This window comes from Cnephaeus nilssonii (assembly GCF_951640355.1).
Source record: "Cnephaeus nilssonii genome assembly, chromosome: 15".
Lineage (NCBI taxonomy): Eukaryota > Metazoa > Chordata > Mammalia > Chiroptera > Vespertilionidae > Cnephaeus > Cnephaeus nilssonii.
The window spans coordinates 23,970,916-23,983,215 of NC_137086.1; the positions used below are offsets into that span (position 1 = coordinate 23,970,916).

Below are 12,300 nucleotides of genomic sequence, written 5' to 3' on the forward strand. Positions count from 1 at the left end.
GAAAACACCATATACAAAATTATATTGAGTCTATTTTTGCTAAGTGCAGAAACACAGTATCACAAATAACTTCGTGGTATCAAACCTACCAAGTTCATCATACCTATGCTTCTTCTCTCTCTGCTCTCTTTTATGTACAAAATCTGTATGTATAAACATCTGTGTATATGAGAGAGACAGGATGTATAAAGATTTGGACAGCAAATGGATGTCAAATTAAAGTTTATCAGCAAATTAAAAATATAAGCACATAATTAGAGTGATAAACTATTGAGTCATAAGTAGCCTCCTCCAACAATACTTAAGTTTTACACCTTCACCGATGTATCTCTCAATGTTATAGTCTCACTCTATTCTATTCCCTGTATCTACCCCCTTTGTCTTTCTCAGTGATTTGATATGACCATAGATACTAATGCCAGTCTAGAACTATGGTTCATATAAATAACTTCCCAATTTTATCCAAAAAAGTTATAAGATTTTATAAAAAGTATCTCTTCTTTATTAGACCAGGTTAAAAAAATGCATGCCATTGGCCACAAGATAAGTGAGAGTTCAAAAGCAAGTCAAAGTACATTTCATATCAGTTTTGAGGTAGAATGTTTTATGTAACTGAAGGCACATAGATCTAATAATATTTGCTTTTCTGGCTTAATTCAGTTCCCTAAGGCTCTTCTCTCATTTTCCCTAACACTTCAGTCATTCTCCCTGCAGTTAGCCATGCAACAATGAAAAGTATCATTATAGATCTTCACTTTTAACTTTATTTATTGAGTGAGCATTTGTGTCAGTCTTATATAAGGTATGAGAGATACAAAGCTGAAAAGACAAGATCCCTATCGTGAAGACCACTATCTAGTGGAAGAAACAGAAAAATAAACAGACAAGTACAAAACAATGGTAAGTGCTATACTAATGGGAACACATAGGGAGGATAGCTAAATTAGAAAGACTTTCTAAGAGATATCTTCTCAGGTGAATCAAAGAAGGATAAGTAATAGATATAGGCAAACAAAGGTAGGGAGAGTAGATAGAAGGCATGGAAAAAATACTCCAGACAATGGAAGCAGCTCATGGCTCATCATAGAAGAAGCAAGTAATTTAATATGCTAAAGTAAAAAGAAATACCAAGACATAAGGCTATAGAGACAAAAAGAAACCAGATCACAAAGGGTCAATCAAGCACATTCTTCTAAAGATTTTGCATTTTTTCCTGGAGACAAGGAAGATCCATTGAAGGATTTTAAGTAGAAGAGTATGAAATAACCAGATGGCAATTTTAGGATGGCAATGTGGAATATGTATGGGAAAAAGAAACAAGACAGAGATCATCTATGACCCTATTATAATAATTCAGACAAAATGATGATGTCCTGAACCAACTATCCCCCACGGAGATAAACATAATTCCAAATTCAAAATATAATGAAAGATGATAAAATAGCACTTAATAACTGATGGCTTTAAGAAAGAGGTAGGTGTAAAAAATGACACATGAATGAATGATCATGACAATCAGAGAAATAAGAAATGCAGAAGTAGACTACGAATTATATGTAGCCAACTGAATAAAATGGCTGCAAAATAATAGTCTAAATGATCTCACTTAATTCATACACGAATGGAGAAAAGTCTGGTACACAATGGTTATGTCTAGGTAGTGAAATTAAGTGCTTTTTCTTTGTTTTACTGATTTTTTTCTACATTAGGAAAATTTTCCTTTTAATTAGAGAATTAAAGTAATTTTCTTTTGGAAAAAAAAAATCCATTGAGAGTTTCCCCCCTCAACTGCTGTTCAGGTAATTACAAGTATTTCTATTGAGAGACACATCTATAGACAATGTCTGAAAACCAACTTATGGAATGAAATAAGATATATTTCTTTAACCACAGGCATTTTACAAAAAGAGAAGGAAAGTGCTCTTGCTTGTCACTAATGGAAGTCAGAGAAGGATTATACATTAAAGAATTCTACACCAAACTACTTTCATTAACTCTCAATGAAATTATTCCACAAGCAGTGAAGCTGTACAAATTGAATATATACAAAAATGTCGAAAGTGCCACTAGACATTATATGCAACATGAGAAAACAAGATAAAGGAAATGAAATTTTAAATAAGTTAAGTTTCTATTTTACTTCAATAAGAACAGAATCCCTTATTTTTAAATTTGATGCCCCCCCACTCAAAAATAAGAGATGTTACTTCACACAGACTTGAAATGAAATAGTTTTCCAAAAGAAATACTATTTTTAAGGGATGTCTGGGCTAAAAAGGATGAATCAAGAGAAAATGTCTTTGATAAAAAAGAAGTTGGACAAAGGAACGATGTGTTGTTTTTAATAGTACCTCCTCACTCTCTGCTCTAAATACCTCTAACCTCAATATCCAGGTCCAGAAAAAGAAACAAACATAAAGGCTACGATAAATTAATGAGGTTGAAGAGATGACTACTAGTAAATCTAGAGATCCAAGATAACCCTTGCTGAAACCTATGAACAAGTGAGAATGAAGAAAATCTGTGGCACATAAGAAAGAATGTAGAAAAGGCTGGTTTCTAAAGATTGCCTACCAAGACCAAGGCTAGAGAGAAAAGAGGGGTTTGCCTCCTAACATTACTTTTCTTTCCATCTCCTCCCTTAGAGACAAAACTGTACCTCACCTTTTTTGCAGTTCTTCTTTATAACTTAGTCCCTCTGCTGATCCCATCTATATGATTCCTTTAATAACCTTTTAATGTTTGCTCATCATTGCTGATAATTACTCATCCAAATGACTCGCATTTGGAGTGAAAAACATTATATTACCTTTCTCTCTTCATAGTAATAAATTCATCATGTGTTCCACTGATTCCCTTATGCTTTTTTTTGGCTCTCTTTATCCATAAAACTGCTTCCAGCTAACTTCTCCATTAACTTCTTGGTTTGTTTCTCCCAAGCCAAATCTCTCATCAATAACACCCTTTGTTTAGCTTGACTGTCAAACTGAAAGACTGTATTGCAGAACTGGAAAAGGTACACAGTAGGGGTCAAGATGTGATAAGTATATCATAATTAATAGCTGTTTTGTGATGTATGAATGTGAATGCCTCTATAGACTGAAATCTAGGCTTAATTTTAAGACTTTGTGATTGGGACTCAGTTCTTTGGATTGGTTGATGGGTCAACTAATACTTATTATGACATGCTTTAATAGGCTTATTATCATACATAGTAATAAACAGTATACAAAATTAAATTAGACAAGATGCATACCTGAACTCCCTACAGAGGAGAGGATAAATAAGGCGTTTAAAAGAATCATCTATTGAATTGTGTAAAATCTTCATTAACTCCGGCCTTGCAAAGCGACGTGGTCTCCACCTGAGGGGAAAAATAGCTATACTAAAACTGATGTACCAATAACAAGTCCAGGAAACGGCTCTTGGAAGAGGAAAGAGGAAGTGGAACAGAAAAGGGGGAATAACTTTACTGAAGTCAAAGTAACAGTCTGTGTAGAGAGATTATGACGGAAAATTATTAACTATGGCATCTGGAGTTATTTTTAAAAACCTAGTATCCATGGTCATACAAACTAAAGGAAGGAAAAACTATCCTATTCTAGGAAGAGTCTCCAAAGCATTATAATAATGATCAAAATCTTCAGATATAAGAAAGTTACCAAAAAAATTACTACAAGTAGGTTAGTACTACTAGGGCATAAAATATTAGTTTCTGAGGGACAGAGGGAGGTTTAGATACTAGTAGATAAGCTAGAAAATACGGCAATGAGCAGGCCATTAAGAGTATTATACACCATGCCATGGAGCTTGGCCATTTAGGAAAGATAACACGTCCTGCGTCATGGGACAATATGCTAAGAAGATAGTCTTTTAAGGCGATAACATCCTAATGGAGTGCTTTTTTAAAAAAAGCATTATTATCTGATGTCTGCTGGGGTCACTCCCCGTAAGGCCAAACCAAGGTGTCCCCATTTGCTTATAGGAAAAAACTTTTACATATGCTATGGTTTCTCCCAAGAATGCCTTGATTCCTTTGTCTTGCATGCTAAACCATAATTCGTTTTTTTTTCCAAGTGGAATTTATTGGGGTGACACTGGTTAATAAAATTATATAGGTTTCAGGGCTACAATTCTAAAATTACATCATCTATATATTGTATTGTGAATTCACCACCCCAATAATGTTTTTAATCTACAGAAAATACTATATCCATTGTCTGTCATCGTTGGTTTGTGTTTTTGGATAATGGACATCTTTCCATATTAGTACATATAGATATCAGTATAGTATTTTAGAAAAAAAAAGAAAGGAAATTTTATAAAAATCTATAAACAGACCTGTTTTGGATGCACCACCTACAGAATTCATTCTTAACTCCATCAGGAATGTTGACCTTGACTGTCAGTATCTTCAAATTTTCTCCACGGTTAATTGCCAGAATCTGAGTACACACATATATGGCAAAGACTATGATCCACAAAACATATAAATGATCAATTTAACCAGTCATCATTTATAAAACAAATCAGGTGGTTACCCAACCTAGAACTATATCAATTTTTTATTTATTTACCAAAAATGTATTAAAAATAATCATTTCTTTATATAGTTTATAAGATTTTAAAAAATAAAACACAAGTACAGAACCTATGGCATTCACCAGAAGAGTCTTTGGTGATCTAAAATCTCATTTCAGATTCAACTAATTGAAAATTAATGATCATCTAGAGATAGGATATACGTTTTATATTTGTGAAAAGAAATTGCTAAGATAAATACAAATAGACAAATTCCTGAGTAAAATATTTAATCACTATTAATTTGTACCATTTATTGAATACTTAGTAATTGTCAGGCCCATCCACGTACTTTAAATACATTACCTCATTTAATCTCCAAAACCACCAAACATACATGCATTATCATCTTCATTTTATATAATTTTCTAAGAATAATTTGTCCCAAATCATAAGCAGTAAAGGAGAAATTTAAACTCATATCAGCCTGCTCATGATCTTAAATTAATACATTAAAAGAGCAATTGTTTTAAAACATATTAAAAACTTCCCTTAAAGAGCAAGCAAACCTCAAGTAAGCAAAAGAAAGAAAATAATAAAAACACAGGGGAAAGTAACAAAATAGAGAATAGAAAAACAATAGAAAGTATAAACAAAACCAAAACTTGGTTCTTTATAACACCAACAAAATTGACCAACTTTTCACTAGACTAGGGCCATATAAGGCCCAAGAAATCAATTGGTCTGGCCCTGCCAAGGCATTAGGGGTGAGTTAATTAAATGTTTGACTAAATATAGCAGGATAATTTTTAAGTTGATAAATTTGTATGGCCTGCGAATGATGTTATAAATATCCAAATGGCCCTTCACAGAAAGAAGGTTCCCCACCCCTGCACTAGACTGTCCAAGAAAAAAAGAAGAAACATTCTAATTACTAGCAAAATCAGAAATGAAAGAAGGGCCATGACTGTGGATGATACAAAAATAAAAAGAATAAGAGAATACTACAAACAACTGTCTGCCAAATTAGATCACTTAGATAAAGTGGACAAATTCTAAAAAGATACAAACTGCCAAAACAGAATCAATAAAAGTGGAAAAGCTGAAACAATCGAAAACAAGTAAAGAGACTGAATTAGTAATTTTAAAATTTCCTACAAGGAAATGTCCAGACTCAGATGGCTTCATTGCTGAATTCTATAAAATATTTAAAGAATTAATGCCAATTCTCCACAAACTCTTCCAAAAAAATACAATAGAAAACTTCCCAAATCTTTCTATTTACTCTGACACCAAAACCAGACAAGTACATCACACAAAAAAACACAACAAGGAAAACACACACACAACATACTTATTATATCTTGTGAATAGAGATGTAAATAACCTCAATAAAATATGAGTAAACCAAATCTAAAAACATATCAAGAGGGATTGATTCCAAGAATGCAAGTTTGGTTTGACATACAAAAATCACTTAATGTAATACATCAGACCAATGAAATAAAAAACAAAAGTACATGATCATCTCTACACATGCAGAAAAAGTATCTGACAAAATCCAGCAGTCATTCATGATAAAAATACTCAACAAAGTAGGAATAGAAGGTATTTCATCAAGGTGGTAAAGGGCACATACAGAAACCCGACAGATAACACCATACTAATGGTGAAGGACTAGATGCTTCCCATCTAAGATCCATCTCCTCTTGCCACTTCTATTCAACACTGTACTGCAAATTCCAGTCAAGGAAGTTAGGCAAAAATTAATAAAGAAAAGAAATAAAAAGCACCTAGACTAAAAAGACAAAAGTAAAACTACACTTGCAGAGAGTATGATTTTATATATTAAAAAATCCTAAAGAATCCACTAAGAAACTATTAGAATTAAGATTTCAGCAAGATTTCAGGACAATCAATTTACATACACTAGCAATAAGCATTCTGAAAATAGAAATTCTTTTAAAATTTTATTTACCAAAGCACCAAAAGGAATAAAATACTTAGGAACAATTTTAACAAAAAAAGTGCAAAACTTATACTCGGGAAGCTACAAAACAGTGTTAAAAGAAACTAAAGACTTAAATAAATGGAAAGACATCCCATGTTCATGGGTGAGAAGGTTTAATATTGCTAAAATGGCAATACTCTCCATATTGATTTACAGATTCAATGTAATTCCTATTAAGTTCCAGCTAGGTTCTTTGCGAAAATTGACAAACTAATTTTAAGATTCATATAGAAATTCAACAGACCCAGAATAGCCAAATCAATCTTGAGAAAAATGGAACAAAGCTGGAGGACTCCCACTTTCTAATTTCAAGACAGGGTTACTGGCATACTAGTAAGAACAGACCTACTAAATGGAATAGGATTAAGAGTCCAGAAGCAAATCTGTATCTAGGTCACCTTATCTCCAACAAGGATGCCAAGACAATTCAATGGGAAATATGCAGTCTTTTTAAAAAAATAATGCTGAGGCAACTGAATAGCCACATACAAAAGAATAAAGTTGTAACCCTTCCTCATACCATACACAAAAATTAACTCAAAATTGATCATAGACTTTAACATAAGAACTAAAGCTATAAAACTCTTAAAAGAAAATATCTTTAATTTGAATTTCACATGGAAAAGATCCAGAATTGAGCTCAAATCCAAGCATACGTGTAAGCAGAATCTAATAAGAAAGGTCACGGGTCAGAAAGTCATGATACTTGAGGTGTTATATTGTCAGCTATGCTAATAATTCTTAGTGTCACCTATAACTTCTCTGGGCCTTGAGTTCCCCATTTATGAAATGGAAAGGATATGACAATATTACAAGAATTTCAATGAAGAAAAAAGAAAATAGTTGACATAAAATTCTTTAATTCATTAGTAAGTAGGCAAATCCAAAGTATTATCATTATTACTACTACCAGCATGCATAAGGAGTTTCCTTATTTACCTGATGATGTTGGATGTTTCTTATGTTGCATGAAAAATTCTGGTAGAGATGAAACTTACCAACATCTTTCTCATTTACATTTTTTGAGGTCACTTTTGCCAGAGATGACTGAATAGAAATATATCTATTTTGGCACCTGTTCAAATAAACAAATTTTAAAATAAACAGGTTATCTATAATAATAAAATTGTAATATGCAAATAGACCGAACAGCCGAACAGCAGAACAACCATCCGTTCTACCACGCTATGACACCCACTGGCACCAGGCCAGCCAAGGTGGGTGCGATGCAATTGGTCGGGGGCCCAGCCATCGCCCCATGATTGCCCCACAGAGGGAGGCCCAGGCCACCGGCCGGCAGGGTGATCAATCAGGGGGGCTCCACAATCGCCCCAAAGAGGGAGACCCAGGCCACCAGCCAGCAGGGTGATCAATCGAGGGGGCTCCACAATTGCCCCAAAGAGGGAGGCACAGGCTACCCAGCGGCGGCGCTGCAGCAGGAGGGTGGGGCCTCCCTCTGTGGGGGCGATCCATCATGGAGCCCCAGCTGGGTGGGCAGGGCCTACCTCTTTGGGGCAATCGATTTTGGAGCCCTGTGATTGATCGCCCCAAAAAGGGAGGCCCAGGCTACCTGGCCAGTGGCAATGCAGTGGGTGGGCGGGGCCTCCCTCTGCAGGGCGATCCATCACAGGGCTCCCAGACTGTGAGAGGGCACAGGCCGAGCTGAGAGGGAACACCCCACCCCCTGCACAAATTCCGTGCACCAGGCCTCTAGTTTATTAATATGTGTAGTAAGGAAACATGTTATATGGAATAGGTTAAAAAAAAAAAAAATTAAGCTGCTACTGCCCTGGCCAGTGTGGCTCAGCGTCATCCCATGCACCAAAGGGTCACAGGTTCAATTCCTAGTGAGGACACATACCCAGGTTGCGAGTTCCATTCCAGTAAGGGAACATACAGGAGGCAACCCATCAAAGTTTCTCTCTCATTGATGTTTCTCTCTCTCTCCCTCTCTCTTCCTCTCTCTAAAATAAATAAAAACATATCTTCAGATGGGGATTAAAAAAAAAAGTTAAGCCACTACCAAATATTTTTAAATGATACCCAACTATGAGTTATTGGACCCTTAAAAGAGGACTCTTTGCCTAATCCTAAGTCCTACTGATCTATTTATGTATCAATACAATCCTTCCATAAAATATCTAAATGATTCAGATTCCATCTGCAGTTATATAAGAGATCAAAACTATCTACAATGAAACAGAGCAATAATCCTGGTTGAAATATCATCCTTCTCTAACCACCAAGTAAGCCAGTCAGAATCAATTAAAAACTAAAAAGAAGAAAATGTGTCAGAAGAGCTCCCACTGACAATGTATTGAAACAACCAAGTTTTTGCAGTATAATCTATATATATATAAAAGCGTAATATGCAAATCAATTGGACCACAGAACGACCGGTCAGCTATGATGCACACTGACCACCAGGGGGCAGATACTCAACACAAGAACGCCTGACCAGGGTCTGCCGACCAACCTCTCAGTTCCTCCCCGGGGCCGGCAGGCTCCAATCGCCCACCAAGAACCAGGGGTGGGTGGCGGCAGACATAGGCGGCGCCGGGGCCCAATCGCCCCGTGGCCCTTATCGCCCCACACACAAAGGGCAACCGGCAACAGTGGCAGCAGGGGGAGGGGCCAGCTGCTGGCAGCCGGAGAAGATTGGCCCAGATCGTAGGCTAGGCCTAGGAACCCTACCCGTGTACAAATTTCGTGCTCTGGGCCTCTAGTTACCTATAACACATTTTAAAAGCTGGGCAATTCTCCTACTTCAACTCATTCCTGCTAGGGTCACTGAGAAAATAGCAAAGTTCTCTCCTCTGAATTAACATGACCCTGACAAGCTACAGTAGTCAACTGATTCATGTCTACCTTTCCTCTTCTCTACACAGCTCACACAGCTGCATATGTGGAGAGAGAGGAAGAACAGAGGGTCAGGGAACATCAAAATTAAGTTTTAAATTACTTTTTTTTAAGGGAAAAAAAGAAAAAACTCATGGATACAGACAACAATGTGGTGACTGTGAGGTGGAGGAGGATAAAGGGAGGTAAATGGTGATGAAAAAGATAAAGGGAAAATATAAATAAATTAATTAAAGTAAGTAAGCAAAGTAAAATCTAATTTTTTAAAAATTGTTCTTTAAAAGATAATTTAAGCCCTGGCCGGTTTGACTCAGTGGATAGAGTGTTGGCCAGCGGACTGAAGGGTCCTGGGTTTAATTACAATCAAGAGCACATGCCCGGGTTGCAGGCTCGGTCCCCAGTGGGCGGCGTGGAGGAGGCAGCCGATCAATGATTCTCTCTCATTATTGATGTTTCTATTTCTTTCCCCCTCTCCTTTCCTCTCTGAAATCAATAAAAATATATTTTAAAAAATAAAATAATTTAAGCCCAGGCTGAAGTGTTTCAGTCAGTTGGAATGTTGTTCGGTACACTAAAAGGTTGAGGGTTTGATAACCAGTCTTGGGGCTTGTGCAAGAGGCAGCTAATCAATGTTTCTCTCTCACATCAATTTTCTGTCTCTCTCTCTCCCTTCCTCTCTCTAAAAAAGCAAAAATTAATTTTAAAAAATATCTTATTTTAATGAGGCATAAAATCCATAAGCCTGAGTAGGGTTTAGGTCAAAGGGTTTTAAAAATCTCGTACAAACTGGGACTGTGATACCATGGATAAGCTGCTCTCCATCAGCTAAAATTCATTTTGAGGTCAGTACTTTTAGCCATACCTGACATGAAATAGTTTCGTTAGCCTAATCACAGTAAACACTAGAAATGAAATGTTTTAAAATTATATTCCTATGGCATAATATGTTTAAAAGCAATGCCACCCACTCTAAATGAATATGAATCTCTCTCTAGCATAGTTTGTGTAACCTAGTGGTTTGTAAACAGTGTTCCTCAAAGTCCTCCACTGAGGTGCTTCAATGTTAGGAAGATGAGTATTCAGTTTCAGGCTCCCTGCTCAGAATTCAATTAAAACAACTTTACTTTTATCTGTTTTATACATTAGGGTTCTGTTGTTTGAACAGAGTTCTGCTACTTTAAAAAAAAAAAAAAAACACGTCTGAAAATAAAGTTTATTTTAAAACAAATTTTTTTTTTTATTGATTTCAGAGAGGAAGTTAGAAGGAGAGATAGAAACATCAATGATGACAGAGAATCATTGATTGGCTGCCTCCTGCACACCCCTACTGGGAATTGAGCCCTCAACCTGGACATGTGCCCTGATCAGGAATTGAACCATGACCTCCTGGTTCATAGGTCGATGATCAACCACTGAGCAACACCAGCCAGGTTGAAAAAGTTTTTAATGAACACTGGTCTTAGCACTAACCATGCATCCCTTAACAACATGAATCCACAAAGCAGAAAAACTCTGTACAAGAATTACTCACAATTTTCTTATGAAGTCAAGTGTCTCTTTATCTTTAGCAATCATGTCTGCTAAAATATGCTGCACTCCTGTTTCTATGTCCTGGAGTGTCGAAAGCCCTTTAGACAAAAGAGAAAACAAAAGCAAGAACTATAGATTGTTTTTTAATTGTTATTAAATCACAATAAATTTATTCTAGTCAAAAAGAACCTTAAATTGACAAACTTAACACATTGCGGACGGATCACGAGAATTCTCCCTTCATATTACACAGAATTTTACAAAGTATCATACTTTAAAAAAAGATTAGCTTGTAAGAACATATAATAAATAACTTCAAAATTCAATGGGTATTTAATTTTAAAGCGTGCCTTTAAAATTTATGTAAAACGCTTTTTGTATTCGTTCAATAGAAACTTATCTGGCCACTGGGTACAGCTAGCAATAAAACTACTGGCCCACAATGTGTTAAGATACAAAAGTATCATGGCAATGACTAGCTTCCCTCTCCAACAAAAACAAGTCTTCAAAAGCAATAACAAAGGACCTTCATATACCATATAACAGTGATGGGCAACCTTTTGAGCTTGGTGTGTCCAACTTCGCCAAAAAACTGAGCATAACTCGGGTAGTGTGTCACTTTGAGGGAAAAAACATTATTTTGCAAATGTTTCATCCTCAGGAGCAGCAAATGTTTCATCCTCGGCATGCGGCCGCGTGTCATCAGAAATGGCTACACGTGTCAGTGCTGACACGCATGTCATAGGTTCGCCATCACTGCCATATAACCTAGTGGTGAAAATGCAGCTCTGGCTCTGACCAGTTTGGCTCAGTGGATAGAGCACTGGCCTGCGGACTCAAGGGTCCCATGTTCGATTCTGGTCAAGGGCATGTACCTTGGTTTCGGGCACATCCCCAGTAGGGGGTGTGCAGGAGGCAGCTGATTGGTGTTTCTCTCTCATCGATGTTTCTAACTCTCTCTCCCTCTCCCTTCCTCTCTGGAAAAAATCAATAAAATATATTTTTTTTAAAAAGAAAGAAAAATGCAGCTCTGGAGCCAGCTGCCTGGTCTAATCCTTGTTCCACCATTTACCAAATGTGTGAGTCTGGGCAAGTTACTTGACCTTTCTGTGCCTCAGTTTCCTATAAAAGAGGACTAGTAATAGTACCTACTTCATGAAGTACTAGTATTTACAAAGATTAAGCATGTTATGGAAAAACACGTTAGTAGTACTGTAACTGTGCTGGGCCATGAATAATTCCCATCATCAGAAGTATCACCAAGTATCCATCATCACATATAGTTCAGAAGCATCACCATATATGACAATCTAGAGAGATATGGTTATCAAACCTACCCAGTAGGAACTCAATATGAGTGTGACCTAAGGAAACCTTGT

General features: G+C 36.4%; 1 protein-coding gene across 3 annotated transcripts in view; it reads right to left on the reverse strand.

Moving 5' to 3' along the window:
- Positions 1–12,300, reverse strand: part of SRBD1 (S1 RNA binding domain 1) — a 155,988-nt gene that overhangs the window by 120,099 nt on the left and 23,589 nt on the right. For all 3 annotated transcript variants that reach the window (XM_079791774.1, XM_079791775.1, XM_079791776.1), the window contains exons 8-11: positions 10,923–11,019; positions 7,472–7,607; positions 4,342–4,445; positions 3,257–3,364 (exon numbers count right to left, since the gene is read on the reverse strand). In XM_079791774.1, the coding sequence (XP_079647900.1) occupies positions 3,257–3,364; positions 4,342–4,445; positions 7,472–7,607; positions 10,923–11,019 (445 nt within the window). The remainder of the gene's footprint in view (positions 1–3,256; positions 3,365–4,341; positions 4,446–7,471; positions 7,608–10,922; positions 11,020–12,300) is intronic.